The sequence below is a fragment of the Rhinatrema bivittatum genome, chromosome 1, assembly GCF_901001135.1.
Source record: "Rhinatrema bivittatum chromosome 1, aRhiBiv1.1, whole genome shotgun sequence".
NCBI classification, from domain to species: Eukaryota; Metazoa; Chordata; class Amphibia; order Gymnophiona; family Rhinatrematidae; genus Rhinatrema; species Rhinatrema bivittatum.
Window position 1 is genome coordinate 592,297,792 of NC_042615.1, and position 27,650 is coordinate 592,325,441.

The following is a 27,650-nucleotide window of genomic DNA, read 5'->3' on the forward strand; positions in this document are numbered from 1 at the left end:
TTTTAGTATACTCCTGTTTTAGTGCACATTTTTGCCTTGGTATGCGTTTATTAAGACTGGCCATTTTGCATGCCATTAGGTTACTGCATTAGCAGTTAATGTGTTTTTTTACGTTTGTATGTAAACCAAATTGTAGCACACATTTTTACTCATGTTTTATTACATCAGCTTCTCTATCTGAATCTGTTTTGCAACAGGGCAATAAATATATGAGTCAGGCTGCCCTTTCTGAAAGTGTTAGCTTCCGGCTGAAGACTTAAAAAAATTGAAATGAAAATTAACACTTCTCACTGGAATGAGACCTCATATGATTGCTTTATAGTAATAGGACAAGTAGACTACTAATATTAATAATATATTCTAAAGATTACAAAATAGACCACTGTAAAGGAGTCTATATTAGGAGTCCCTTAAAAGATCAGAACCAGGCATTTGGCCTGATCCACCTTAAGAGAGTGTTTCCCTTAGCAGAACGATAAGAGGGAAGGCCCAGGAGGGAAGAGACAGGCCCCAGGAAGCTGGATATAGGAGAGAATATGCCAAGACTGCCTATGTCTGACTGCTTCTGTTCTTGGTTTCAGTCCTGCTGAGGGAAGCAGGTCTTTTTTTCTGCCTCTGTGGTTCTTGTAAATAAAGGAGTCTGTGAAACAAGGCTGGAACGCAAACCGGTCTGTCCTCTGGCACCCTACCAAGGCATAGTGCAGTGGGCACTCCTTATGGTATCACGACCACCTAGAGAAAACCGTTTTTCAGATGGTTATCTTGCCCTGGAACCCATTCATAGGCTGCACCCAATTAATATTCCCAAGGAGTTCGGATGGCTGCAACTCTTTGAATTCTAGGAGTTTCTAAAAATGACAAGAGGCGGGTGGCCACCTTATAGACTAACAAATTTATTGAGGCATGAGCTTTCGAGGACAGGGTCCATTTCGTCAGGTGCATGGAGCTTCTGAGTTTAACTGCATAGATCATTGATATCAATGTATGTGCTCTACATAAATCTACATCACTGATTTGCCTTAGGTTTATTTTTGTGATTTCAGTCAGCTATTAATTATGGGAAATTTCTAGTTTTTGCCTGCCAAACCATAGGATCATAGATAAGGTCTAGTTTATACTAACCTATGGTTTGTTTTTTTTTAACAACAATGTTCTGAACAGACATTGATGAATGTCGCATCTCCCCCGACCTCTGTGGAAGTGGTACCTGTGTCAATACTCCGGGCGACTTTCAGTGCGAGTGCTTCGAAGGCTACGAGAGTGGCTTCATGATGATGAAGAATTGCATGGGTGAGTCTCCCCACACAGCCAGGTGTGGTCTTGCAGGCTCTCTCTGCTCTATTTAATCAGCTGCTCTGGAGCACTGAAGCTGGCAAGTGAAACGCAAACAGTTTAAGAAGACTGCAAACATTCTGTATTTGTTTAAGTTGGAATCACTTAAGTCGGAACAGTGCTTCAGAGGTTGACCATATGTCGTCCGTCCGTCCTCCCCCCCTGTGTGTCAGTGTGCAAGTAGTTCCTGTCTGTCTCCTGACCACTGAGGAAACAAATTCCTGTGTGATGAGCTGTGAGTCAACCATGACTCTTCTTATTAACGATGACTCAAACTGAGTACTTTATTTTTTCACCAGAAATGACAAGTTTACACAAAACTCCTTCTGAATACTGAAAAAAACCCAGGTTGTTTGAGACAGTATAACTGTATAGTATATTAGGGAACTCCGTATGTCGGTCTTTCTGTCCAGTTTATTAATTAATCATTTAGGAGTCTGTTATTAATTTGGAAGCACAAAAATGAACACCTAGAATACCCACTTTTACCATTTAATTTACTGATGATCTTTATCAGGCATTAATATCCTACAGATAAGCTTAGAAGTGTAAAAACATTACTTCCTTCTGTCAGCTGTATTGTTCTTGAATGGCTTTGATGTAGAAATGGTGGTAGCGTTGACTCTGCAAAATAGAAAGTTATTATCTCGGCAGTACCTTCCTATTCCACTTGAACTAGGGTAGTTAAAATCATTGAGGTCCATATTCAAAAGCCATTTAGACAGATAACCTAACAGTTATCCATTTAAATGGCATAGCGGCTAGTTCCCCCCCCCCCCATTCCCCAGTCCCTCCCCATCCCCCCCCCTGTCACCTTTTTCATGCGAGCTGGGAGCGAGGGACCCTCTGCCTCGCTCCTGGCACTTCCAGAGCTGCTCTGATAGAGGCAGCGCTGGAAGCATAAGATGACGTTGGCATTCAGAGGCAGCGCTGGAGGCGCCAGGAGCAGGCAAAGGGTCCCTCGCCCCCGGCTCACATAAAAAAGGTGATGGGGGAGATAGGGAGGGTCTGGAGGAGGGGGGGGGGCAGGTTGCCTTATTCATTCTTCTGCCAGGGGGGAAGGGGGAAGCGGCCAGATCTTATATTTATGTAAAAATCAAGACCGGGTTTAATGTTGGCACAATTTTTAATGTTTAAAAAGAGGCGTATGTGTGTTTGTGTGTGGGGAGGGTTAGAAGAGTAAGGCTTTGGTTGAAGAGGAAGGGGATTCTGTTACTGAATCTTAAGTGAGGACAACGCTAGGTAAGTAGCATGTTACCCGGCCACACAAGGCTGGGTAACCTAAAAACATTAACAGCTCTATTCAAATAAGCCATTTATGTTTTTAAGTTATCTGGCTACATGGAGCCTGATAACATTAAGCAAGTATATTCAGTGGGACTTTATTCCAATGAACATGCCGGATAACTTGTCCACTAACCACCCTACTGAATATTGGCCTCATTGTTACCATTTCACACTTGAAGGCAGTGCATTTCATCGTCTTCTCTTTTTTCAGACATCGATGAGTGTGAACGGAACCCCCTTCTCTGCAGAGGGGGTATTTGTGTGAATACAGAAGGCAGCTTTCATTGTGACTGCCCTCCGGGACATGATTTGTCACCAACGGGCGATGCTTGTATAGGTGAGTTTCAGCCGCCTGCTATGGTAAATTGCTTGTCCGGTGAATTGATTCTGTCATATGGATGTCATTTGCCAAGAGATGACATGCATTCCTTAATTGTACTTCTCAAACATCTTAAACTTCATAGAAGACTTCTAGCTATAATTAATGGTATTAAACAATAAACATTTCACATAAAACAACTGGTTGTCATGACTTAGTTGATGAACTTAAACTTAACTGAAGAAATTGCAGAATTAAAGTGTAATCAAATGACCTCTTTAGAAATATTTTCCTTTTCTCCAGTCTGAAACAATGACTTATTTTGTGATGTCACGGGATCAGCAGTCATACCTTTTTCAGACACATTAAAAGAATCAGATTCTGGATGCTGATTAAGTTGTCACTTACCTGACTTATGCTTGGCTGTATAGGAGGCTCATTGGTGTGTTTCTTCCCTGCAGATGTTGATGAGTGTCCCCTGAGTGACAACCTTTGCAGAAATGGCAAATGCATTAACGTGATTGGAACATATCAGTGCTCCTGTAATTTGGGCTTCCAGACTACGCAAGACAAGCAAGGATGTATTGGTAGGCATCTGTTATTGCCATCATTTTTTAACGCTACTATAAACAAAAATGAGTGATGTTATTGGAAAGGAATAGAAAAATAATTTGCTAACAAGGAAAGCCTGATTAAGATGCATGTCTTGTTGGAGCGGACTGGGAGGGAACTGGGGAAGGCCCTATCATGTCACCGAAACCCCCACCCCCATGCGCACGAGTCGGTACTCATCTTGCATGTGTGCGCGCGTATTGGATTTTATAACATGTGCACAGTGACACGCGCATGGTATAAAATCGGTGCATCCATGGATGCGCGCAGGCCTTTAAAAATTTACCCCTGTATGAGGGTAATTTACAGATAGCCCGCATAGACAAATGTCTGTGGGTAGATTTTATCTGCAGATTTTAGTCAGAATTTTTGAAGCAGATTTATGCACTTAAATCCACATTGAAAATTTGCGGGTGTGTGCAGAAACCCACCTGAGTTACAAGCACAAAGTTACACTGGACCGAGGGCAGATGTAACTTTGTGCATATGGATTTGCACACATGACTTTTGAAAATCAAAAGAAAGCATGTAAAATCTAATCTCGCCCCAACTCTGCCCCCTAGAATGCGTATTTATTGTGTGCATACAAGTACCTGCAAAAATCACGTTCGATGAATACTTTTACAAACACACCTGCTGAGGCTGTTTTCAAAGAATCACTTATGCACATAAAATTGGATATTATAGACACAAGTGCCTTTTTACTGCATCACTGCTAAAATGCCATGTGATTGTATAACTGGAATTACACTATGTCTTTGGCATTGTCACATCTCACTGGTATAATTCAGGCACTGTGATAATAAAGTGTGACAACATTTTGTTGAACATAAATACATTTTATTTCTTAGTCATGTTTTACATTATGTAGCTAGTCCTAACCCTAACCTTTCTTGTGGTCATGGGGAAGATATCAACAGCCTATATAAAAACTGAGAGTGGGGCCTGCCCCATAGCTGAAGCCATAATGCTGTGCACTACAGTGCACAGGATCCATGTTTGAATTCCCCATCTGTTGGGGTCGGCTGGGCCTAGATGTGCTCTGGGGAGGTAGGAAAGGTACTAGCCACCGCAGTGGCCAGTTCTTGATAGCCAAAAAGTGGTGCTGAGGATGCGCCCAGGATGAGGCAACTCTCAAGTCAGCCCATGAATTTTGCTGCCCAGGCTAGCCGTCTGGATTGGGGGGGGGGGGGGGGTGGTGGTGAGAGAACAAAATGTAGAGAGAAAAGTAATAGAGATTGCACAAAAATAAATTCAAGAGTGATGCTGATGTACATAAGGAAACAATGGTGGAGTCTTAGTACCAGTCCTGAGGAATTCAGGATTATCTGTGGCCAGTGATACCTCATACTGGACAAAGAAAAGAATAATTCCTGTCCTGTCTTCCGATGTGACCAAAGAATCCAAGCTTCATGATAGAATGTCATTTGTGGAAAATCATTTTTCATCTGACACTAATTTTCCCTCTTTTTCGTTCTGCTTACTTTAAACAAAATATTGGCTTTTGTTATCTTGTGTCAGATGTAAAATGACTGTTGGACACAAAAAAAAAAGAAAAGTTACCTGTTTTAAAGTAATAATCAACCAGTACTTAGAGACGCACAAGCCATTTCCAAATGTATAATTTGATGGCTCCCGATTCTACACCACTTGTTTCTGAATAAAAAGTGTTTAAATGTTTGATTTCCTAGAATGTAGCCAGATGGACTCAGGACCAGTGGGTTATGTGTTCTTCTGCTAGCAGATGGGAGATGGAGTCAGGTTTCAAAGCTGACGTCACCCTATGCCCCTGCAGTGACCTCAGCTCTTCAGTATCTCTCCGTCTCCTTAGCAGATATGGATGCTATCCCCACACTAGCACGGTCTTAGCGGAATTGCAGCACTAATCCAATGAAAGCAATTTTTACCTTCACTTTAAAGGAAGATCGAGCCCCGCTCTCCTGTGGGTCCCTTCCCCAGTTGAGAATTCCTGAGGTGATTTCCGAGATCCCTCAGAGGTGTGCCTTGGTCCAGTAGCCGGTTCCCGGCATGGACTTAGCTATTGAAGCAGCTGAAAGGTAATGTGCAGAAGCCGAGTGCAGCGGTGAAGGCCAAAGCCCTCTCCCCCTGCAGCCGGAGACTGTCTCTGTATTCAACCGGTAAGCGCTGAGGCCAGGTAAGTAGAGAAGAACTCCTCCGATCCAGAGACGTGGAAAGGCTTCAGTAAGTCTTTCCTCCAGTCTCCTTGCTCGGCACGCCGTACCGACTTCGTTCCCGATCTCCGACCAGGTGAGGGGAGGGGGTTCCGAGTGGGTTGAGTGGCCCCCCAATGAGCTAGGCCCGTTTTTCAGCTCGGTGGTCTTTCCACTTGGCGATCCGCGGTGGCGAAATCTTGCGCACGGTAGACAATACCCGGCTAAACACACAAACCACACAGGCTATGGCCCCGGCAGCAAAGAAACTCAGGCAACACTCTGTCTGCACGGCCTGCTATATTAGAGCTGCACAGTCTGATCTGGAATCCTGCCTGTGTCAGCACTGTGAGGAGGCCCAGGGAGGGCTGGATTCTCAAAAATTTTCCAAGCCCGGCCCATCCCAGTCGGAAGACAGGTGAGCCGCAACCTTATCTGGCAGCTCCCCAGACCTGAGCAATTCGGGACAGCATCCTCCCGGGAGAGGGCAATTCAGTGGCCCCTACTCCAGTACCCCCTGGGACAAATACGGACCTGGCAACCTCCTCTTGATTGGAATTTTTTTCAGGGCCTCCAAGCCTTTGTTCAGGCTCACGCAGCCCTTGTCCCTGCCTGGGTTGAACCCCAACTGGGGGGGCCTCACTCTCCCGGCCCTGCCTGCAGGCCTTGAGACATGCCGCGCCTCACCAAGAGTGTTGCGCTGGAGGTGGACCCTTGGTCCAAGATGGGGTTGATGCTACCCTCAAGGCAAGGCCTACGGGTCTCCACCATCGGGAGGTGGAGCAGGCTAGGAGATGGAGGCCAACTGGAGCTTTGCCAGTACCAGCCCACGTTCCCCGCAGGTTGAGCCCTTGGGTGCCAGAGCTGGCTGGTCTTAGGTGGACCTCCGTATGACGACTCCTAGTTGGTGAGGACAAGAGTACGCCAAGGACCAGCAGAGGTATCAGAGGACCGAGGATGGTCTGGATGAGGCAGGGTTCCAGAGACCCGGACACTGACAAGGAACAGGGTAGAACAGGAGGTGTCCAGTTAATAATAGGCCGAAGCCTGAGAGGCCAAGTCCGTAGGATACTGAAGAGGAGTAGTAGGCAAGCTGGAGTCAGGGCAGGTGGCAAGCAAGCAAGGTACCAGAACAGAGCAAGGGTCAGAGCCAGGAGAACAGTAGAAGCGTAGTCAAACGAAGCAGGGGTCAGTACCAGAGGATCAGTCCAAGTGTAGTCCAATGAAGCAGAGGTCAATACCAGAGGATCAGTCCAAGTCTAGTCCAACGAAGTAGAAGTCAATACCAGAGGATCAGTCCAAGCGTAGTCCAACGAAGCAGAGGTCAATACTAGAGGATCAGTCCAAGCGTAGTCCAGTGAAGCAGAGGTCAATACCAGAGGATCAGTCCAAGGATCAAGACGGAGACAAAAGAATGAACAGGAACAGGAACCAGGAACACGAACAGGAACCAGGAACAATGGGCAACGAGCACACGAACAAACGTGGAGAACTGTTGCCAAGGCAGGGAACAAGTGGCTGGGCCTTGCCTTTTATACAGAGGCCCAGTGATGTCATCATCTGGGGCCGCGGGCTACTTTCCCGCCGCAGCCCCTTTAAGAGTGCGAGAGTTGCATGCACACCTAAGCCAGGGCCCAGAGGAAGCAGGATAGCAGCGTCACTCCGCAGCCCATGTGGGGAGGCCTGCCGGGCGCCGGGAGGAACCGCAAAGGAATCAGAAGCAGCAGAGGAGGCTGCAGGCGCTCGGGGACGGAGGCGGTTGCCCACAGCGGTGAGCGAAGGTGAACCAGGGCTTACAGCTGGATTCCTGGGGTGAGTAGGCCCAGGTGCGGACCTATCGAGGCCAGGACGCGTAACAAAGAGTATCCCTGACAGGGACCCAGATACCACGGATGATGATGGGGATTCACTGATGAGGAAATCCCTCCAGGCCTAGAACCATACCGGACCTTGCTTCATTTCTTCCATAGAGATGAATTACCGGCACTAGTCTCCCAGACCCTGAAGACTCTGGGAGTTCCAGGCATGGAATCTATGGCGGAGCCAAAGAAGAACCCCATCCTGGTGTCTCTTCATAAAGCCTCTTGCTATTTCCCAGTGCTGGAAGTCATCCAGGAGTTGATTGACCTGGAATGGGACGCCCTGGAGGCAAGCTTTAAAGGAGGTTGGGCCTTGGAGGCCTTGTATCCTCTGAACCCAGCGGTCAAGCAATGCCTACATTTCCTCAAAGTGGATGCCATGGTCTGCACCGTCTCAAAGTGAACAACCATCCCTGTTGAGGGAGGGGCAGCTTTGAAGGATGCTCACGATAGGCGGTTAGAATCCATCCTTAAGCAAGCCTTCAACGCGACAGCAATGACACTGCAGATTGCTTCCTGCTGTGCCCTGGTGGCTCACTCTTGCTTGCTCCTCTCGAGAGAGGCAGAAAGCTCTGGGGCGCATGCTGGAGAGGCATTTGAACCCGCTGCAGACTTCCTGGCAGATGCAAGCTTGGACTTAGTGCGTACCTCGGCCAGAGGAGTAGTCTCAGTGGTGGCAGCCAGAAGACAGCTATGGTTGCAGAACTGGTCAGTGGATGCAACATCTAAAGTGAACCTCACAAATATGCCCTTTAAGGGATCATCTGCAGATATTGCACTTCCGCATGGAAACTCTCCACTTCATCATAATAGCAGTGCAACCGGGAGAGTTCCTAACCTCCCTGGACCTCTCTGAAGCCTACCTTCATATTCCAGTCCATCAAGACCACCAACGATTTCTACATTTTGCGGTACTGGGCCGCCATTATCATTTCCAGATGTTACCCTTCGGTCTGGCAACCACCCCCAGAACATTCTCCAAAATGATGGTGGTCATGGCGGCAGCACTGAGGAAAGAAGGGATCCTGGTGCATCCCTACTTGGACGACTGGTTGATCCGGGTGAAGTCATTGGAAGAGAGCCTCCAGGTGACCAGTAGGGTCAGGACCCTCCTACAGGAACTCAGTTGGGTCATGAACATGGACAAGAGCAGCCTCAAGCCCTCCCAGTCCTTAGAGTACATGGGGGCCCGATTCGACACCAAGCAGAACAAGGTCTTCCTCCCTCCCCCGAGGAGGAGGAAACTGATGGACCAAGGGGCTTTTGGCAAGTCTTGGGGAACCCTCCTGACCCCCACAAGACTTGCCAAAAGTCCAGCGGGGTTCCGGGAGCGACCTACTGCACTCAGACCATCGGCTGCCAGTATTCAAAATGGCGCCGATAGCCTTTGCCCTTACTATTTCACAGGGGCTACCGGTGCCATTGGTCAGCCCCTGTCACATGGTAGGAGCACAAGATGGCGCCGGCCATCCAGTTCTCCTACCATGTGACAGGGTCCGGCCAATGGCACGGATACCCTGTCACATGGTAAGGGCAAAGGGCCATCGGCACCATTTTGATTAGTGGCAGCCGACGGCCCAGGAGCAGGAGGTCGGCCCGGAGCGGGAGATCGCTCCCGGGACCCCCACTGGACCACCAGATACCTGTAAAAAGTTTTTTTTGGGGGTCAGGAGGGTGGTGGAAGCTAAGGGGTTAGTTTTAAAGGGTCGGGGTGGGTTTTTTGTTTATCGGCTCGGGCGCAGCCGATAAACAAAACCGCGATCGGGCCCAATGCAAAAAAACCCACATGTGAATCGGAACCGGAATCCGAACCGATTCCGGTTCCGATTCACATCTCTATTGTAGAATCATACTTGCAAGTTTTGTAAGTGATGTGGAGGCAGTACACTAAGCTGCAAAATGTTTCCACAAAAAAGGGTTTTCGCAAAACAAATTGTTCAAAATGCCTATAAACATGTAAAAACGCAAAACTGTAGGCATTTTGCGTGAAAACCATCTTTGTGAAAACATTTTGCAAAAGTGTCCTTTGCAGTAATAAACTTTTGTGTGTAGAGCACTATGGGAAAAAGTTTACTCAAATGCCACATTAATGAGCTGCTGTAATGCAAAATTATGCAAAGTAGCTAACTAATGTGCTATTTTGAGAAAGAGTGCACAAAAAAAGGCTTCACAGGCCTGTTGTAGCAAAAAAAAACAAACAAAAACAACTCAGTGAGGTATAGATATTTTTCTGTATAAATCTGGGAAGTGGCAGTGTGTGCATTCACCACAGAGATTTAAAGTGGCCTACTGCCCTTGTGAGCACCCTGCCCTCCACCCAAGCATCATCCAAATGTCTTAGTAAGATGAGAGCCCCTCTTCATCTCAAGCCCCTTTTGGGCCCTAACTGTAACATCCAAAACTCATTAAGAAATCTTCCTTCTCATTCCACCCCCTTGTTCCAAGATTCATCTAAATGTCAGTTAGGGATCAACACTCTTCAGACCCATAAATGCTTACTCCATAAAAGGGGTGATCTTCTGGGGACAGAAGCAACCCCCAGCCTCTCCTGGCCCACCAGCACCTGGTTTCAAAATGACTCCCATTGACCTCAGGGGCTACTTTCTTGTGTCCAAGGGGCTCTTGCAGTCAGCCAGCACCATTTTGCAACCAGGTACCAGCAAGTCAAGAGCAAGTGAGGCTCGCACCTGCCCCGGGAAGACCATCCCTTTAATGGAGATTTAGATGGGCCTTTAGAATTTGCGGGATGAGTGGGTGGGACTTCTTAGTATGGTTTGGATTTTACACTTAGGACCTGCAAGGGGATGATGGTGGTGGTGGACCATTGAGACTGCCAGGATATTTGGATGACACTTGGAGGGGAAGCATTGTGCTCACATGATCAATGAGGCCCCTACATTCCTGGGTCCGGATTGCATATTGCAACAGCCAGGAATGTACAAACTACTACCTGGTGATGAATACTGCAGATTAGTACATTGGAGTCATGATTAGTTGGTTTTTTGGTATCTGAAATAAACCCCATAAAGAAGCATTTATGAGTTTACTATTTCCAGGAATTCCTAACAAGATAAAAGTTTAATGGTCTAACCCATACTTTGTAAAATTAGGAAAGAATGAGGAGGAGGAGGAAATCTCCACAGGACAGAACTGTATGTCCCTGCAGCCAGCGTAAATATTTTTGTGTGGCATAAGAAAAGATACTGCAGGCTGCCTGTCTTCAAATGTCCTGACCATTTGCTGAATTGAGATCTCAGTGAAGAATACTTTGCCTAGGTCTGGAAAGCCTCTCTATAAATATCTTGTGTTCTAGTTTCAGAAGTTGTTAATGCAAAGCTTTAAGCTGTCTACAAATGTCTGTGGACTGAAATTTAGCGGCGCTCCAGAATTAACCTTGCGTTCCTTTTTAGAGCTGATCAAATGCAGATGTCCATTGTATGTTGGCCTGGAACAAATTTGGTTCATGCTAGTTTTGCCCCTTAGGTTTTCCCCTTATCTGCTCTGTTTCATGTCGGGAAGGATAGGATTAAATATTGACAGAGCATCTTTACTCCTACCACTATTTATTATTTCTAAAGCACTACTAGACATACAGATATGCATAAGAAACAGTCCCTGCTCCATGGAGCTTACAGTTAAGATAAACATACATGATAAACAAGAGTCTGTGAGAAGTGTATTTATTGTAGAGAAGTTCTTAGGATTAAAAAAGTGAGTTTTTGAACTGGATTTGGGTAACAGTAGTCTAAGCGGGAGGTGATAAGTTAGTGAATGAACATTTTGGTAGCATGCTCAGAAAGGAAGGGACAGATTTTAGCAGTGTTATAGAGGAAGAACCTGCAAACAAAATACAGAAAGGCAGAGAAATCTCAAATGTCCATTATCTTCAAACTTAAAAAGATTTTTATTTATAGTTTCAAAGATGTATCATTAGATATTTCCACGCTTGTAATGGGTTACACGGTCCCCAGACATGGACCATGTTTCATACAACTACATCAGGGGAGACCCAAAATATAAATTTGAAACAAACAATACAATGATTTAATAATGGAACATAACAAGGCATCAGACACATAACAGAATACAAATATATAAAGATACAGAAACATAAAGATACAGAAATGCTTTTAACACAACTCTCCAAATGTTTAGCTGTTAGAAAACAAAGTGACTCTGATGACAAGAATAAAAATCTATAGTCAGTATATCTATGCGCAAAATAAAATTGCAGGCTACTGAATATCAAGTCACAAATGTCACTCACCTCAGGATTTAATATGTGCGGAACAGATGCATCGGGGAAACAAAGTTCTTTTGAGCATCCAATCTGTATCACGTTCTTGATAAATGTAAGAAAATAAAAAATACACAAAATAGAAGCCAAAAGAATGGAGCACCATTACAGAATATGTTGGCCATTGTTTAGCCAACACAAAGTAAAATGTAGTATAAAGTGTTAATGGACTTACCGAAAATGTAAACAACTGAAAGCAAAGGGTGATATACCAGAGAGAACAAACTGTCAGTGTTTGTGTTTGAATGATCAATCTAGGGGAGACAAACAATGCCAAAAGATGGTCATGTAATAGTGACTGTCCATCAAAAATGGGGAACATCCCCAGCCAAAACATCAGATGTAAACAAAGGGCTTATGCCAGGCATAGTGCAGTCTAACAGGGGCTGTATATCAAAGATGATGGAGTGCCTCAAACAATGATGTTTGACATCAGCAAAGTCTGTGTATCAGGCACAGTACAGCAAAGTCAGGGCACTTACAGTACAAGAATAACGAAACAGCATGGCAGGAGTATTCTAGAATATATTAAAAAAATATATATTTAGAAGAATACAGACCAGTCTGTATGGGAATTTAAACCCTGCGGCGATGTAGTATTGAGAGTGTGAATCCGGTGTTGCTCTCGCCGTGTCAAAAAATGGGAAACATGTCCTCCCCAGGGGGAGGGTGAACACACCTCCATAATGAAGAAATGTAGATCTTGTATCACATGTTGGGCTTCCTGCCAGTGTTCCACCAGTGGAAGAACCAACACACTTTAGCAACGTTTTGAATGTTCATAGAGAAGGAGAACGAGGCATTAAAGTTGACCCAGTGTTATGGGCCGAGAGAACCGGGAGGATGAGAAAACCATCTACAGCGACAAAAAGAGGGAAATGGGGAAGTGGGTTCAAGAGGGGAGTGAACGGGAAGTTCCTTCTTTAAGATGGCAGCAGGACATCCTGACAGTGATGTCAGATGAGCATTCTGAAATTTGGGACTTCATTTGGGATGAAACTTTTGGTGCAGAGAGGTAGATCTGGGAGTCATCAGCTTCAAAACACTACTGAAAGATGTGGGAGGAGAACAGAGCACTGAAGGAAGAAGTGTAGATAGAAAGAGGGCTCAGTATACAGAGCCTTGAAGCACACTGACTGACAGCGGAAGAGTGGTGGAGAAAGAACCACCTGAGGATACAGGAAAAGTACAATGGGAGAGGTAAGAAGAAAATCAGGATAGAGCAGAGACCTGAAATCCAGTCGAGTATAGTGTGTGTGTGGTGACCCATGTTGTCAAAAGCAGCAGCAGATAGGTCAAAGAGGATGAGGATCAGATAAAGGCCCTTGGCCTTAGCCACAGAGGGGTCACTGGAGACTTTGGCAAGAGCAGTTTCTATGGAAGGAAGAGGGCAAAAGCCTGCAACAGATCCAAAATGGCTTGAGATGAAAAAAAGTCAAGATGGTGGAGATGAATGGCATGTTCAAACAGTTTGGATGGAAAAGGTGGGTTGCCAACTGGCTCCAGATTTTCTGAACAGGTTGATCCAGACCTGGTTTTATCCCATTGTATGCTGGGACTTATTCTGATTTTCCTATTGCATTCCCTAAGAAAAGCAAGACTTTAAGTACCTGCATGCAAATGAGTAAAATCAGGACTGGATCAACCTGCCCTGAAAATCTGGAACCTGTTGGCAATCCTAAGGAGGAGAGCGATGGGACAATAGCAGGGCAGGTAGAGTCCCATGAAGGGTTTTTGAGGAGTGATGTGGTCAATGCATGTTTGAATGAAAAGGGGACAGTCACAGTAGCAAGTAGTTATTTATTTATTTGAAAAGTTTTGTATACCACTTATACATGGGTGAAGGTCTAGGCGGTTTACAATCATAAAACATACATAATGTAATAAATAGAAAATAGAAGTAAAACAATACTTTAAAATATAGGAGATATCAAATAAAATAGGACTATAAAATACAATAAATTAAATAAAACTTAATTCAGAAAAACATTTAGACAAACAACAAATTAAAAGTGAGTGTGTAAACGGAAATTGGTGAGAAATAAAAGTGAAAGGAATTATTCCGAGTTGTTGAGTTGAAAGGCAATAGTCCATAAGTTTTTAGTTTTCTCTTGAATTCTTTCAGGTTGGTTATAAGTCTTAGCACGGTTGGAATGGGATTCCAGAGCAGGGGGCTTGCCACAGAGAAGGCATGTTTTCTAGTAATTTCTAGTCTGGTGATTTTGACTGTCAGGATGACTGCACGAAGATAGAACTGAGAAGCCAGATGGGAATGGGATCATTCTCTAGGTTGATCTTTTCATGGAGGAAGTCATCAGAGGAGAGTGAAGGGGAGATGCGAGACAGAGGCAGAGGCAGTATGAGAAGAGACATGGCAAAGAGATGACGGGATTTGGAGGAAAGTGTGTTTGTCCGATGGACATTATCTTGCAATCTACAACATTGTATTTCTTGCTTTTTTATATCTGTGGAAACTAGTGATTGGACTATAAAGGTTAAATGCACATAAGAAAAATGGAATTTTTGAAGACTAATTGATTTTAATGATATCCTAGTTAAATAGTAAAGCCATTTGACATTGTTTTCAATCGCTTTCTGTATTTTGGTCCCAACAGACTACCTGTTGTAAATATTGCTTCTTCGTTTTTTTCCCTGCAGATATTGATGAATGTATGATTGTGAATGGGGGCTGTGACAGCCACTGCACCAATTCAGATGGCAGCTATGAATGTAGTTGCAGTGATGGTTATGCTCTGATGCCTGACTTGAGGACTTGTACAGGTGAGGAAGAAAGCTGTCACATGAAATGGTGTACCTTAGTATTGATTTCCGAAGGGGAAACAGGATTTTTAAACATAATGTTTGTATTGTTTCCCCTGTGAAAGGTGAGAGAAACAGTTTTTAGAGTGCTGGATATCTATAGCAAATAATTAAAAAGCATCCCATGCTTTACACATGTACAATGTGCTTCTCTCTTCTTTCCATCACAGTACCATCATACTAACTTTGTATATTTTATGTTCATGGTGTGTGCTCCACCCAGAGGTGTGATCTATAAAATGATGTATTCCCTGTCAGCGAATAGACTTCTGAGGGGAGTTGTCACTATAAAGAGTATTCTAATAGTGCATCCAAACCCTTTTATGTCTGCGCCCATGAACATACCAAGGAGTGCAGCATTTATTGTTTAAAGAAACAGAGCCACAGTAAAAGAAATACCCTGAGCCCAGTAAAATGCATGCATAAAACTACACGGTTCCCCCAGGGCATCAGACAGAAACTACTGTGCTACATATGTAGTCCCTTAAGCCTTCAGGGTTAGCAGCAATGTGAGGTTCAGTCAGTCCCTCCAAGAGCAATAGGAAGCATGCGAAGAGTTCAAATGGTTCGGTATGTGCAAAGGGATGCCCCCTTCCACCCCTGGGAAGCAGGGATGGGAGTGGAGTTTCAAGGGTTAAAATGAGTCTCTTCCAAGTAGTGGTCTTCCCTCCAGTCTGTGGGAGCTTTATCCTCTGCACCTACACTGCAGCAAGCAGCGCCCCAGGCACAGATCACAGGGGCCCAGCACCAGCTCTCATCCACATCAGCAACACAACAAGGGTTAAGCACTTTAGAGTCATGAGTTCCGAGACATAGTACAGTCCCGTGAGGAAATTTCTGGCTGAGGCAGCCCTTTTCAGGAGGGTTGCAGACATTCCAGAAGCAGCAAATCAACAGTGTGACAGGCATGGAAGTTATAGCATGGCTGCTGAAAGAGCAAAGTAGGAGCACACTGTGTACCTATTAACTTATTGATAAGGCTTGCAGAAGTCATGCACATGAGACTGACAAAACTTTTCAGCATATTTTAATCTGTGATCAAAATTCCTACAGATATTGATGAGTGTGAGGACAACCCTGAGATCTGTGATGGGGGCCAGTGCACCAACATTCCTGGAGAGTACCGCTGTCTTTGTTACGATGGATTCATGGCTTCCATGGACATGAAAACTTGCATTGGTAGGTACTCAAAATTGCCAAGAACATGGAATTAAATATGCCATGAGCTTTCTGACATTTAGGCATCTTACCCTTTCTAAGGACTCTTCAAACTTCTCTTGGAATACAGCAGTGCTTCACTGTTTTGTCTGCTAACTGAAGTATCAGTGGAAGCCATGGTAAATTCAGTTTCCTTTGTTAGGATATACAATAGACTTATCTTATTTCTACAACTTTTCTTCACAGCCTTCACAGATAACTGCTTCCTCCTCCACGCCATTGTACACGTTCATTTGCTTTCTATGCAGTTGCCATATATTTGACTGCAGTCCAATTTCACCGATCTGGTCAATGTTTTCCCACTAGAGTCACGAGCTGATGTTGATCTTTTCAACACTACCCTGTCTAGTACTACTCACCGTCTTCCTGCTATGAAAATAGTTTTGATTGCCTTCATCTGTTCCCTCTTTGGGAATGTTCATTGTAAGGTTTAGACTTTAACAAGCCATAAAGGATCTTAGGGGGGTTTTTTTGTGTGGATTGCATATTTTGCTAACCGTATGGAGATCCTTTTTTCAGGATGTTAAAATTCTTTACAGCTGGCCTTTGTTGTCTGCAGAAGTAGTGAATTATATTTTGCTTTCAGTACTGGTGAACTAATATCGGTTCTCATCCCTGTTGATATCTGGCGACGTAGCTGTTACAGTAGTATGTTAAAGGCTTGAAATATGATCTGAGACAGTTTATGAAGTCACCCAAACTCCACATTCATCTTACAGTCTTCTAAAGTAACTCTGAGAAATTTTTGGGTCTTGCATTTCATGGTCAAAGCCTTTGAATGTAGTCTAGCCTGTTAGGCACCTATGTGCCCAGCAATTTTCCCCATAAGATACAAAATGAGAAAATCCCTTCGAGAGCTGCCTAAAGAGTGTGGCCACTTTGGTAGGAGCCAGCAGAGGGAGACTGTGTCCCTGGGAGGAGAACAAACCGTTCCTAGTATAAAGTACCCTAGAATAATGGAATATTCTATAAATAGGGAATTTTATGGAAAATATTGGTTGACAAGATTATAGTGTTTAAAGGTGAAGGCTGAGAGAAATATTACTGCCAGTGATTACTGTTCCCTCTCAAAGAGACAATATTTCTTTCATTTTTGAGCAAACATGGTAATCTGTTTCCTAATCAGGTTTATTTGTATTTAAATTTTGTAAGGTTGACAGTTCATGTATTTTACTTATTGATAAGTGAAACTTTGGGGAATTTTTGTGTTTGAACTATAAAACTTACAGGAAACAGTTTAGTGAATCCTTGCCTCATCAGTTTCTCATTTATCAATTCTTATTGAAGGAAAATGTGCAATACAATTATTTTAGGGGGTAGTTTTCAGTAGGCATAAAGTCTATGGGTATTTTTTGGGGCTGTATTTCAGAGCCATTTATGTGTTAAAAAAATGAATTTTACAGTAACAGGTCGATTACTTTACACTATTTTTTAAAGCAAAAGCACACGTGTACTTTCGCTTTAAGAATTATTCCAGGAAACTACCTGCACACATTTACACCTGTATATGTGCATTTGTGCTTTCCCTGTCCGGATTAATGTTTATACCTTTTAAATTATAAGGTTATGCATTTAAATCTAATCCTTGCCTAAACGCTAGAGATGTGAATCGGAACCGGAATCTGTTCCAATTCCGGTTCCAATTCACATCGTGATTTTTTTTTTTTGTCCGGCCCGATCGGGATTTTTTTTATCGGCTGCACCCGAGCCGATAAACAAAAAACCCACCCCGACCCTTTAAAACTAATCCCTTAGCTTCCCCCACCCTCCCGACCCCCCCCCAAAACCTTTTACAGGTACTTGGTGGTCCAGTGGGGGTCCCGGGAGCGATCTCCCGCTCTCGGGCCGTCGGCTGCCACTAATAAAAATGGCGCCGATGGCCTTTGCCCTTACCATGTGACAGGGTATCCATGCCATTGGCTGGCCCCTGTCACATGGTAGGAGCACTAGATGGCCCGCGCCATTTTTAAAGATGGCGCCGGCCATCCAGTGCTCCCTCCATGTGACAGGGGCCGGCCAATGGCACAGATACCCTGTCACATGGTAAGGGCAAAGGGCCATCGGCGCCATTTTGATTAGTGGCAGCCGACGGCCCGGGAGCGGGAGATCGCTCCCGGGACCCCCACTGGACCACCAGGTACCTGTAAAAAGTTTTTTGGGGAGTCGGGAGGGTGGGGGAAGCTAAGGGATTAGTTTTAAAGGGTTGGGGTGGGTTTAGGGGTTATTTTTGTGTGCCCTTTTTCCTGCCCTCCTCCAAAACGATAAGAGAACCCCCACGAACAATTTAGTGGGGTTTTCCTATCGGTTTTGGGGAGCCCTCGATTTCTGACGATTTTGAAAATATCATACGATATTTTCAATCGTCAGAAGCACGATTCACATCCCTACTAAACGCCATCCTCAAAACACTTCTCTGACGTGTAAGGAAAAACCACTCACATACGAGGTGTATGTGTGGTTTTTCCCCTCTCACATATCTTGCAGGCAGTTTTACAAGATGGACGCGACACAGTATTTTATCCCTGTGAACAGTGCCTGGACACATTTTAAGCATTTTTGTGAACTATTAGTTATCATGTCTGCCAAGCTTATTAGCTGGTACAAAAAGGACAGCATTTCTAATTCTAGTATACTGTAATTTTGAGAACCTGTAAAACGTAGCAATGTCGAGTGCTTTTCTGCATTTTGGTATTATCTTCTTTCCAGTTATGCCATTCTTTCACAGATTGCACACTGTATTTTTCTCTTTCTGTCACCTCTCCAGTTTTAACTTCACTGTCTTCCCGCCTTTTTGTTTCCATCTGGATAAATCACACTTCTTTAGGTTAAATCTCTTTCCTGCTACTTTCCAACTTCCTCAGCTTTTGTTGGAATTTTCCACAATTGACTCTTCCCCTTGCTTCAATGCAGGTGCAAAGTACATGGGAACGAAAGAATCCGCATTGTGCTCGCCACTCACTTTTTCAAAGGGAAATTCCGTGGGGAGCTTTCCTTTGAAAATGTATTTATTCATTTCATTTTCTTTCCCGCTTGACCAGTCAGACTCCAGATGGGTTACAGAACTATACACATCATTTATAATTTGAATAAAACACTAGAAAAAGTAAATGCATGACTTAATTTATCATAAATAAAGACTTCATAAAAAAAAAAAACCAGCACTCACTAACATAAAGAGTAACACTAGGACTTTAATATCAATATACAAAATATTAAAACAATCCTACTTGCATATAAAATGTGAATAAAGAAATAATCTAGGGCAGCCCCTTTTCTAATTGAAGCTAAGGAGGAGGAAGGCACTCTGAGTCCCAGGACTTGGTCCATGCACAGTCCCTCCATGGATTCTCCAAAAGGGGATTTTCCAAGGCATAGTGTTGGTCTCTCTTTCAATGGGTGTAAGCTCAAACTCCGTGTCTCTGCAACTTCCCAATGCCAAGAAGCAGGCTGCACACGTAAGTAGTGTTCCAAAAATCACTTTCCTGTTCAACTTCTTCAATGAAAAGCAATTGGCACCAATTACAATTGCTCCTTGTCACATCCATAAGCAAAGCAATAAATCAAGTCCAAAATGATCTATGTCTGTGGTCCCTTAATCTTTTCCTCTGTCTTTCCTTGGCTAGAACGAAGGCTGCCTGGGTTTCACCGAAAACAGTTCTCGTATAGAAACATGATGGCATAAAAATACCTTATGGCGTATCAGGTCTGCCAATCCACACCAACTATTCAGCTTTACAATCTCTACCGCTCCCTTAGAGATCCTCTGTGCTTGTCCCATGCTTTCATGAATTCAGATACTATCCCATTGGTAATCACCAGGTTCAGTATTGCTTCCTCCCGGGTGGATTCCTTTACCTGTTGATGGCAATTCTTTCCGCAGAGAATGCAGGATCTCCCTGCCTCTAGAAGACACCACAGATGGCAGATTGAAATCATCTAGTAATAGCACTTCCCCTTTCACAGCAGTTTTGTGAATATCCTCCTTTAAATCTCTACCATTTCTTCAGCCTGCATTGGAGATCTGTCTGTTACAACAATAAAAATAGATGTACCATTCCCTCTTTCTAGATTAACCCACAATGTCTCCTCCTTACCTCAGTAAGCCCCGAAATTCTGTTGCTTTAATTTATTATATATATATAGTTCCACTCCTTCTCCCTTTCTTTCTACCTTGTCCTATCCCTTAAGGGTTTCTCCTGCACAATGCCTGGAGTCCACTGTTTGGCCCTTCCTTCTCCAAAATTCTCCTTACTTGTTCTCCTGGCTGAAACTCCATTATAGGGCTCCAGATTCCTACTCTCTCCTTCCCGCTCTGGATTCCAGTCGGCATCCAATCCTTTTCTTCACAGGCCTTAAATAGCAGAAGGATCTTTCGGTCTAAAAGATTCAAAATTATTGCAAATGGAAAATGACCCTATCTTCCCCATTTCTCTCTCTTGAGCAGGAAGAGTGAAATAAACCTCCTTCTAATAAACATCAATGCAAAATCACTGAGACCACTGTCGCTAGCCTCTGGAAATGGCCAAGAAATTGGTCTCTTTTTCATTCAGCACAGGGGTTGAGCCAATATTGACAAAGAACAGGGGGACTACAAAAATCAGACTCCTAAACAAAATGCCACACAGACCTCAGGGGTCACTGGATAATATGCAGGCAACCATTGTAACAGCCTCCAGTGTGGGCACTGTGGCAAAATGGTGCATTCCTGTACTCTATACTGTTTAGTTCTAACCAGTAGGTCAGATTCCCTCAGAGAATTAAAACACAAAATGTAAAATTGCAGATAAAAAGCAATGAAACCCATAGAACCCTGCCTTTACAATATCAACCATATTTGGAAATAACATGAAATGTGAACATATTTAAATCAATATAACCACAAATGTTAAGTAAAGATGGCCCAAGGAATAACTGCTTCAAACCATCCAACCCACTTTGGAAAGGCTATAGTTTAAAGTGACTAAAGTAACTTTAATTTTATATCTCTATACTCTGTAACCCCTTCCCCCTGCAGTACTCCTAATCCCATCCTCCCCAAGGTGTAGGGCAGGCTTATGTGCACTGCCACAGTGCCTTTGTGATGGTCACTGAAATATTATTTCAAATAATGCTTTTTAAAAATAGAATGCACTATAGCAAATGTGCACAAAGAAAATAGGCATATGATGTAAATCTAGTTATTTCAGACAGTATGTAGTAGAATTGGAAAGTAATAGATTAACATATTAGAAAGTATATAAAATGTAGGAAATTTGTCAGGCAAGGATTCCCTTGGGTAAATCCATGCTGGCTGTGTCCCGTCAAACCATCTCTATCTAAATATTTTGTGATTTTAGTCTTTATAACAGTTTCCACAATTTTTCCCAGCACTGAAGTCAGGCTCACTGGTCTCTAGTTTCCCAGAATACCCCTGGATCCCTTTTTAAATATTGAGGTTACATTGGCCATCTTCAAATCTTCTGGTACATTGGATGATTTTAATGATAGGTTACAAATTAATTGAAATAGGTCTGAAATTTTCATTTTTTAGTACTTTCAGAACCCTGGGGTGCATACCACCTGATCCAGGTGATTTACTACTCTTCAGTTTGTCGATCAGGCCTACCACATCTTCCAGGTTCACCGTGATTTGGTTCAGTTCATCTGAATCATCACTCATGAAAACCTTATCTGGAACAGACTGTGCTTCTAGGATGGTATTTTTTAACAATGCCCATGCTTGTTGCACACTTTTTACCTTTGTAACTGCATCTTTCAGTTTTGTTTTTTTTAACTATTTTTCTTATTTTATCAAAGTTTCCCTTTTGAAAGATTTGCGCTGGAGCCAAGATTTACTTACTATCCCCCTTCTAGTCATTGATTCAAATTTGATCATATTAGGTTCACTATTGCCAATTGGCCCCACCATCGTTACCTTTCTCACCAAATTCTGCTTTCCACTAAGAATTAGATCTAAAATTGCTCCCTCTCTCATCGGTTCCTGAACCAGTTGCTCTATAAAACTGTCATATATTCTATTCAAGAGCTTTATCTCTCTAGCAAGTCCTGATATTTTACTTACTCAGTCAAAAATGGAGTAATTGAAATATCCCTGTTATACTTGAACTTGGTTTGTGGGCCCTTGGGTCGTGGAGCGAGCTGACTCCACCCACAGGGAGGAGCCCTGTGGAGACTCCATGACAGGCGAGGTCTCAGCAGTGAGAACCTGAGGAGCGGGTTTGTAAACTCAGTCCTTGAGTAAGACGACCTGAGATGGATTCTCCGGTAGAGGTCCACAGAGTGGGGTAACCCAGGAAATACTTGCTTCTTGGTAGTTCTTGTGCGTGATAGCTCCAGTAGTAGTCCGCAGCGCGGGGTAGGCAGGAGATAGATGTAGGCAGCAGGCAAAAGACAGCGTCGATCCGGTAGTGGTCCGCAGAGCGGGGTAACCCGAGGATCCGAACAGCAAGAGAGAAGCAGAGTTGAAGATCAAGTCTAGTACTCACTCCGTGGTGTAGCAGTAGAGATATCGTTGTAGCAACAGCAGAGACCCAGAGCAGGAACACTGAAGGGTCGTCCGTAGAAATAGCGAGAGGTACTCACTAAGTTGGTGAGACTCACAGAGAAGGCTCTCCGAGGAGCAGATAGCCCTGAGTCTGAGTACAGCAAGGCCCCTGAGGAGCGGGTACCTGAGTCACTCAATCTGGAATGCAGGAACAGCGAGGCGAAGCATCTCTGAGGAAAGGAATTGAGCAAGATGGAATCCTTGCTAACTCGTAGGTAGGAAGGGCTGGTAGGCTTAAGTACACGTAGGCAGTGACGTCATGCGGAGGGGACGCCCCTGAGGTTCCCGACATGACGTGGATAAGACGGAGGCAAGTGCGCGCGTGCATGCCCTAAGTTACACCAGATTCAAGATGGCGACCGGGATCGCCCACACCATCCCGGGAACACGAGGGAGGTTGGTGTGCAGAGGCAGAGGTGGCCATCCTTGCCAGAATCGGAGCTACAGGGCAAAAATGAGGTGAGCAGAAAAGGTTGCAGCCGTCTGCGACCGACGGGCACAACATTCCCATTGTTACTGCACTATCAGTTTGGTTAGCTTCCCTAATTTCTCTTAGCATTTCACTGTCCGTCTCACCATCTTGGCCAGGTGGACGGTAGTATACACCTATCACTATACTCTTCCCCACTACTCAAGAGATTTCTATCCATAAAGATTTGATTATGCATGCAGGATCTTTATCCTGTTGGACTCTATGCCATCCCGGAAATAAAGTTCCACCCCGCCACCAAGATGCTCCTCTCTGACATTGCGATATAATTTGTACCCTGGTATTGCACTATCCCATTTGTTATCCTCTTTCCACCATGTCTCTGAGATGCCAATTAAGTCTATGTCATCATTTACTGCTAAATAGAACCTTCATGATAGATGTAACAACTCTTTCAAAAAGATCTTAAATCCTCGTGAAACGAATGAAAAGAATTTTATACAATATTACTAGGCAAAAAAATTTTTTTTGGAAGGAAAGGAATGTTTCATATACAAGATCATAAATCCCCAACCGGGGTAATATGACTATAAAGTGTAATCATAAACATCCCTCCTCCGACCAATGTGTGCAATGTGTGTACTAAACAATATTGTGGTCAAAACAGCTTTTTGTTGAAGAACTTATTTTTAAGCGATTTTTGTATATAATAATCTAGAAAAATTTTTGCTCTATAAAAAATGGTGCAAAAATGCACTCAAGTGTTCAAGTAATGCAAAGTGTTATCAAATGAACACTCCTCGCAGCCTTGATGACTGATCCCAAACAAAGGGTATGAAGCTTGAAAAGCTGCTGATGGACGCGACCCAAGGAGGTTTAACCGGCAGTCTCTTATGGCTTACAACAAAAGCTCATGCAACACCCCGACTTATCTGATGGTTTGATGGGTCACCCGACGTAGCCACGTTTCAGGTCTGCACTGAGACCTTTCATCAGGGAGTTAATCCTCTTCCGATGTCTCGTCGGTCAGTGTTGGGCCATTGCCTGCTAGGTTCCAAGTGTAGGTCTTACGACTCTGTCCAAGGCTGAGAACGCTGTAAGCTAACGGAAGCGTCCATTTAAACGTGGTGTGGAGCTAGCTGTGCAACCAATCTCCATCGAGCACTGAACATATGACGTATACAGCGAACCGCGGATCAAAAAGATGGAAACAAGCTCTATTCAAAGCGCAAACATTTAAATCTCAAAGATCACAAAATTGAATTCCAATCTAATAATTCATTTAACCCTGTTGGTGCTTGTGATTGCAAAGTGAAGATCCAGAAGGCTTCTCGTTTGTTTAAAGAACGAGACCGATCGCCACCATGGGAAGGCAATCGGACTTGGTCTAAGATAGTCCATTTCAAGTCTCCAAAAGTGTGGTTTTTCTGAATGCAGTGTGAAACGATGGGTGCAGTTAAAGTAGCAGTATGTAATTTAGACTTGTGTTCATTTAAACGAATTCGAATTTTCCTGACAGTCCGACCGATGTATACCTTCGGACAGGTACATACAATGGCGTATACCACATGATCAGATTCACATGTGGTATGTGTCTTACGATACACTTTTTAACCTGAAACAGGATCAGTCCATGTATCTCCGTTCATACTCAATTCACAATGAGCACAATGACCACATTGATTATGACTGCCACCTTGTTCACGACTACTGCCGTCTATTGTTGCATGTATCAGAGTATCACGAATGTTCTTACCACGTGTAGTAACAATCAATGGAGAATCTTTGAAAACTTCGTGAAGCGCCAAAACTGGCCAATGTGTCCGGATAGAAGCAGCTATAGCCGAAGTGGCCACTGAATGCTTTAACACACAAACCAGACCGGGGTCTTGTTTGCGAGGCTTGTAGGATAACAATGACGATCGATCAGAAAACTTTGCCCGTTTATATGCACGTTTTATTACCGATTTAGGGTAACTGCGTTCCAAGAATCTATTGCTAAGAATCTGTGATTGAAGTTCAAATTGATGTTGATCAGAACAGATCCGTTTGATTCTGAAGAACTGACTAACATGTAAGCCACGCTTAAATGATGGCGGGTGGTGACTATGGAACTTTAAAAGATTGTTCTTATCCGTTGGTTTACGGTATACTGTAGTTGTAAATTGACCATCTTTCAAACCCACTAAAACATCAAGGAATGGTACTTGAGTGAATGACTGCTGTTTGGTGAACTGTAAATTAGCGTCTTGCTGATTTAACCACTCAAAGAACAATGCTAAATTCTCTTCAGAATTTTTCCACACTAAAAAGATGTTGTCAATATACCGGACCCATATCACCACATCACGCCACCAGTCAGACGCATGCACCACGTTGTGTTCAAAATGGGCTACATAGATGTTAGCAGTGGTTGGGGCTAATGGTGAGCCCATAGGGATCCCATGAATTTGAGCAAACAATTGATGATCGTACATGAAATAATTGTTGTATAACACCACTTCTAGCAATTGCAGTATAACAGAGTTGGGAATTCTTTGATGTGACAACCTTTGTGATAAACATTGTTCCCTGTACGTACCAGGATCAGTCCAGGACACCTGGGTTGTGACTCCGCACCAGTAGATGGAGACAGAGCAAAACTTGTGGGCGGAGCCATATATGCTCCTGTGTCAGTCACAGCCCCTCAGTCTTACTCTGTCTCCAGTAGATGGTGCAGGTGCAGTCACAGCCTCTGCCTGCCCTGGTACTGGTTGTTAGTCAGGGTTGAGTTTTTTTCTGTGTTTTTTAGTCAGTGCTGGTTGCTATAGTTCCAGTCTTTTGTTTCTTAAAAGTATTTTCTTATTTTTTCTTAATTTTTCTTAAATTTCCTGTGAGGATGTCCCGTCCGCCCTGCCTCCCAGGGGGGTTGAGAGGTCCTGAGGGGACTACCCCCCCCCGGTTGAGGCCGCTGCCAGGGTTGAGGACCCGGCTTTTCCAGTGGCAGCGTCGGGGGTGACACCGGGGAGCCCGGTTCACTCACCCCCGCTGGAGCAGGGCCCCAGGACCGAGGACAGCGACAGGTTTGGAAAAAAAAAAAAAAAAGTTTTCTTTTACAGTTGCGTCCCGCCGGCTCTCCGTTACGTTCGGCTCTGTCTCGGGGTACCTCGGGGTGGGGTCGCCGATTGCCGGGGGGGTAAATTTTAATTTTAATTGTATTTTGCTTTCTTCTCGCGCCGCGATCGCACGAATGCCTTGGGGATCGATTTGTCGGGCCTGCGGCTCGACGCGCGCGCGCGCCTTTCTAGGGAGGACCCATGTTCCTCTTGCATCCCGGGAGGTGTAGGTCCCTCTGGGGCGCCGCGGAGCAGCTGTTTGCGGCCCGTTTGTTCGCCGCCGCGCGGCAGCGCAGCAGCAGTCAAGCCTCCAGAGCTTCCCGCCCAGAGCGGGAGTGTCGGCCATTTTAGGCTCCGCCTGCGAAATCGCGCGGGAGCCGGCAGGGGATGTCGGCCCTCTTCCCGCGTTTTTTCCCGGAGCGGGGGCCAGCGGGGAGGGGATGTCTCGGGGGGAACGGGTCCCCTGAGGCTGCTAGTGCGATGAGTTTGTCGGGCTCCGGGCAGTTTTCTGAGGTTTTTTGCACTGCGGTTGCGCAAACTTCTCCACTATAAAAGCCGCAAGCGCAGTCATCCAGAAGCGTCCAGGGGAGCGTCTCGGTCCGGTCTTCCGCAGGAGGGGTCCAAGGGCCCCACGGATTTGCCCCACGCTCCACCCAAAGGGAAGCGGCCTCTCAGGGGGGTCCCGCAGGACTCTGACAGCGACTCCATTTCAGAGGAGGATGAGGATTACTCGGAAGAGCCTCCGTCGGGGTCCCAAGGGCCGACAGGCGATGTTCCCACTCAGCCCTCCGCGGGCAAGGGGCGCAGGCCGTGGAAGGGGACAACCCTAAGGTGGTCCGTCGTTTCGCAGGGAAAAACTGTCCCCACTTATTCCGGCCATTCTCCAAGAGCTGGGGATAGCTGCGCCGCCGGTGGTAGCCCGACAGGAAGCCCACTTGGACCCGGTACTGTGGGGTTTCACGGGCCCAGCAATGGCATTTCCTTTTCATTTTCGTCTACGGATATCCTGTTTCGGGAATGGGATACACCGGAGTTCGGCCTCAAGATCAGTAAGGCTAGGGATAGGCTCTATCTGCTCCCTGAAGATGCTTTAGATCTACTGCGGTTCCCGAAGGTGGATGCGGCAGTCCCCGCGGTGACGAAGAGGTCGACGATCCCGGTCATGGGGGGGCTACTGCTCTCCGAGACATACAGGACAGGAAGCTGGAGGTGCAGCTCAAAGAGATTTGAGGTCTCAGCTTTGGGGGTCCAGCCCGCCATCTCTACCAACTTCGTTATGTGGGCCAGTCTGCGCTGGGCTCCGGTTCTTCAGGCCAACGCGAATCGGTCTGCAGAGGAGTCATCACAGACGGATCGTTTGGAGGCGGCAATCGCGTACGGAGCGGAGACTTTACATGATCTTCTTCGCACATCGGTGCGAGCCATGGTGCCTTCCGTCTCGGCGTGCCGTTTTTTTGTGGCCGCGCACTTGGGCGGCGGATGAGCTGCCGTTCAAGGGCAAGCTGTTGTTCGGCAAGGAGGTGGATGATTTGATGCTGTCTCTTGGGGAGCACAGGGCTTAGGTTGCCTGAGGACAGGTCCAGAGCTCGGTCCTTATTCACTGGTCGGTCCCGTTTTCGGGGAAACGGTAGGTCGCGTCCTCAGAGGTCTGCAGGGTCTTCCTACA

General features: G+C 45.0%; 1 protein-coding gene across 1 annotated transcript in view; it reads left to right on the forward strand.

Moving 5' to 3' along the window:
* Positions 1-27,650, forward strand: part of FBN2 (fibrillin 2) — a 596,571-nt gene that overhangs the window by 386,339 nt on the left and 182,582 nt on the right. The window contains exons 26-30 of the mRNA XM_029619106.1: positions 1,162-1,290; positions 2,831-2,956; positions 3,400-3,525; positions 14,536-14,658; positions 15,751-15,876. Coding sequence (XP_029474966.1) covers positions 1,162-1,290; positions 2,831-2,956; positions 3,400-3,525; positions 14,536-14,658; positions 15,751-15,876 — 630 coding nt within the window. The remainder of the gene's footprint in view (positions 1-1,161; positions 1,291-2,830; positions 2,957-3,399; positions 3,526-14,535; positions 14,659-15,750; positions 15,877-27,650) is intronic.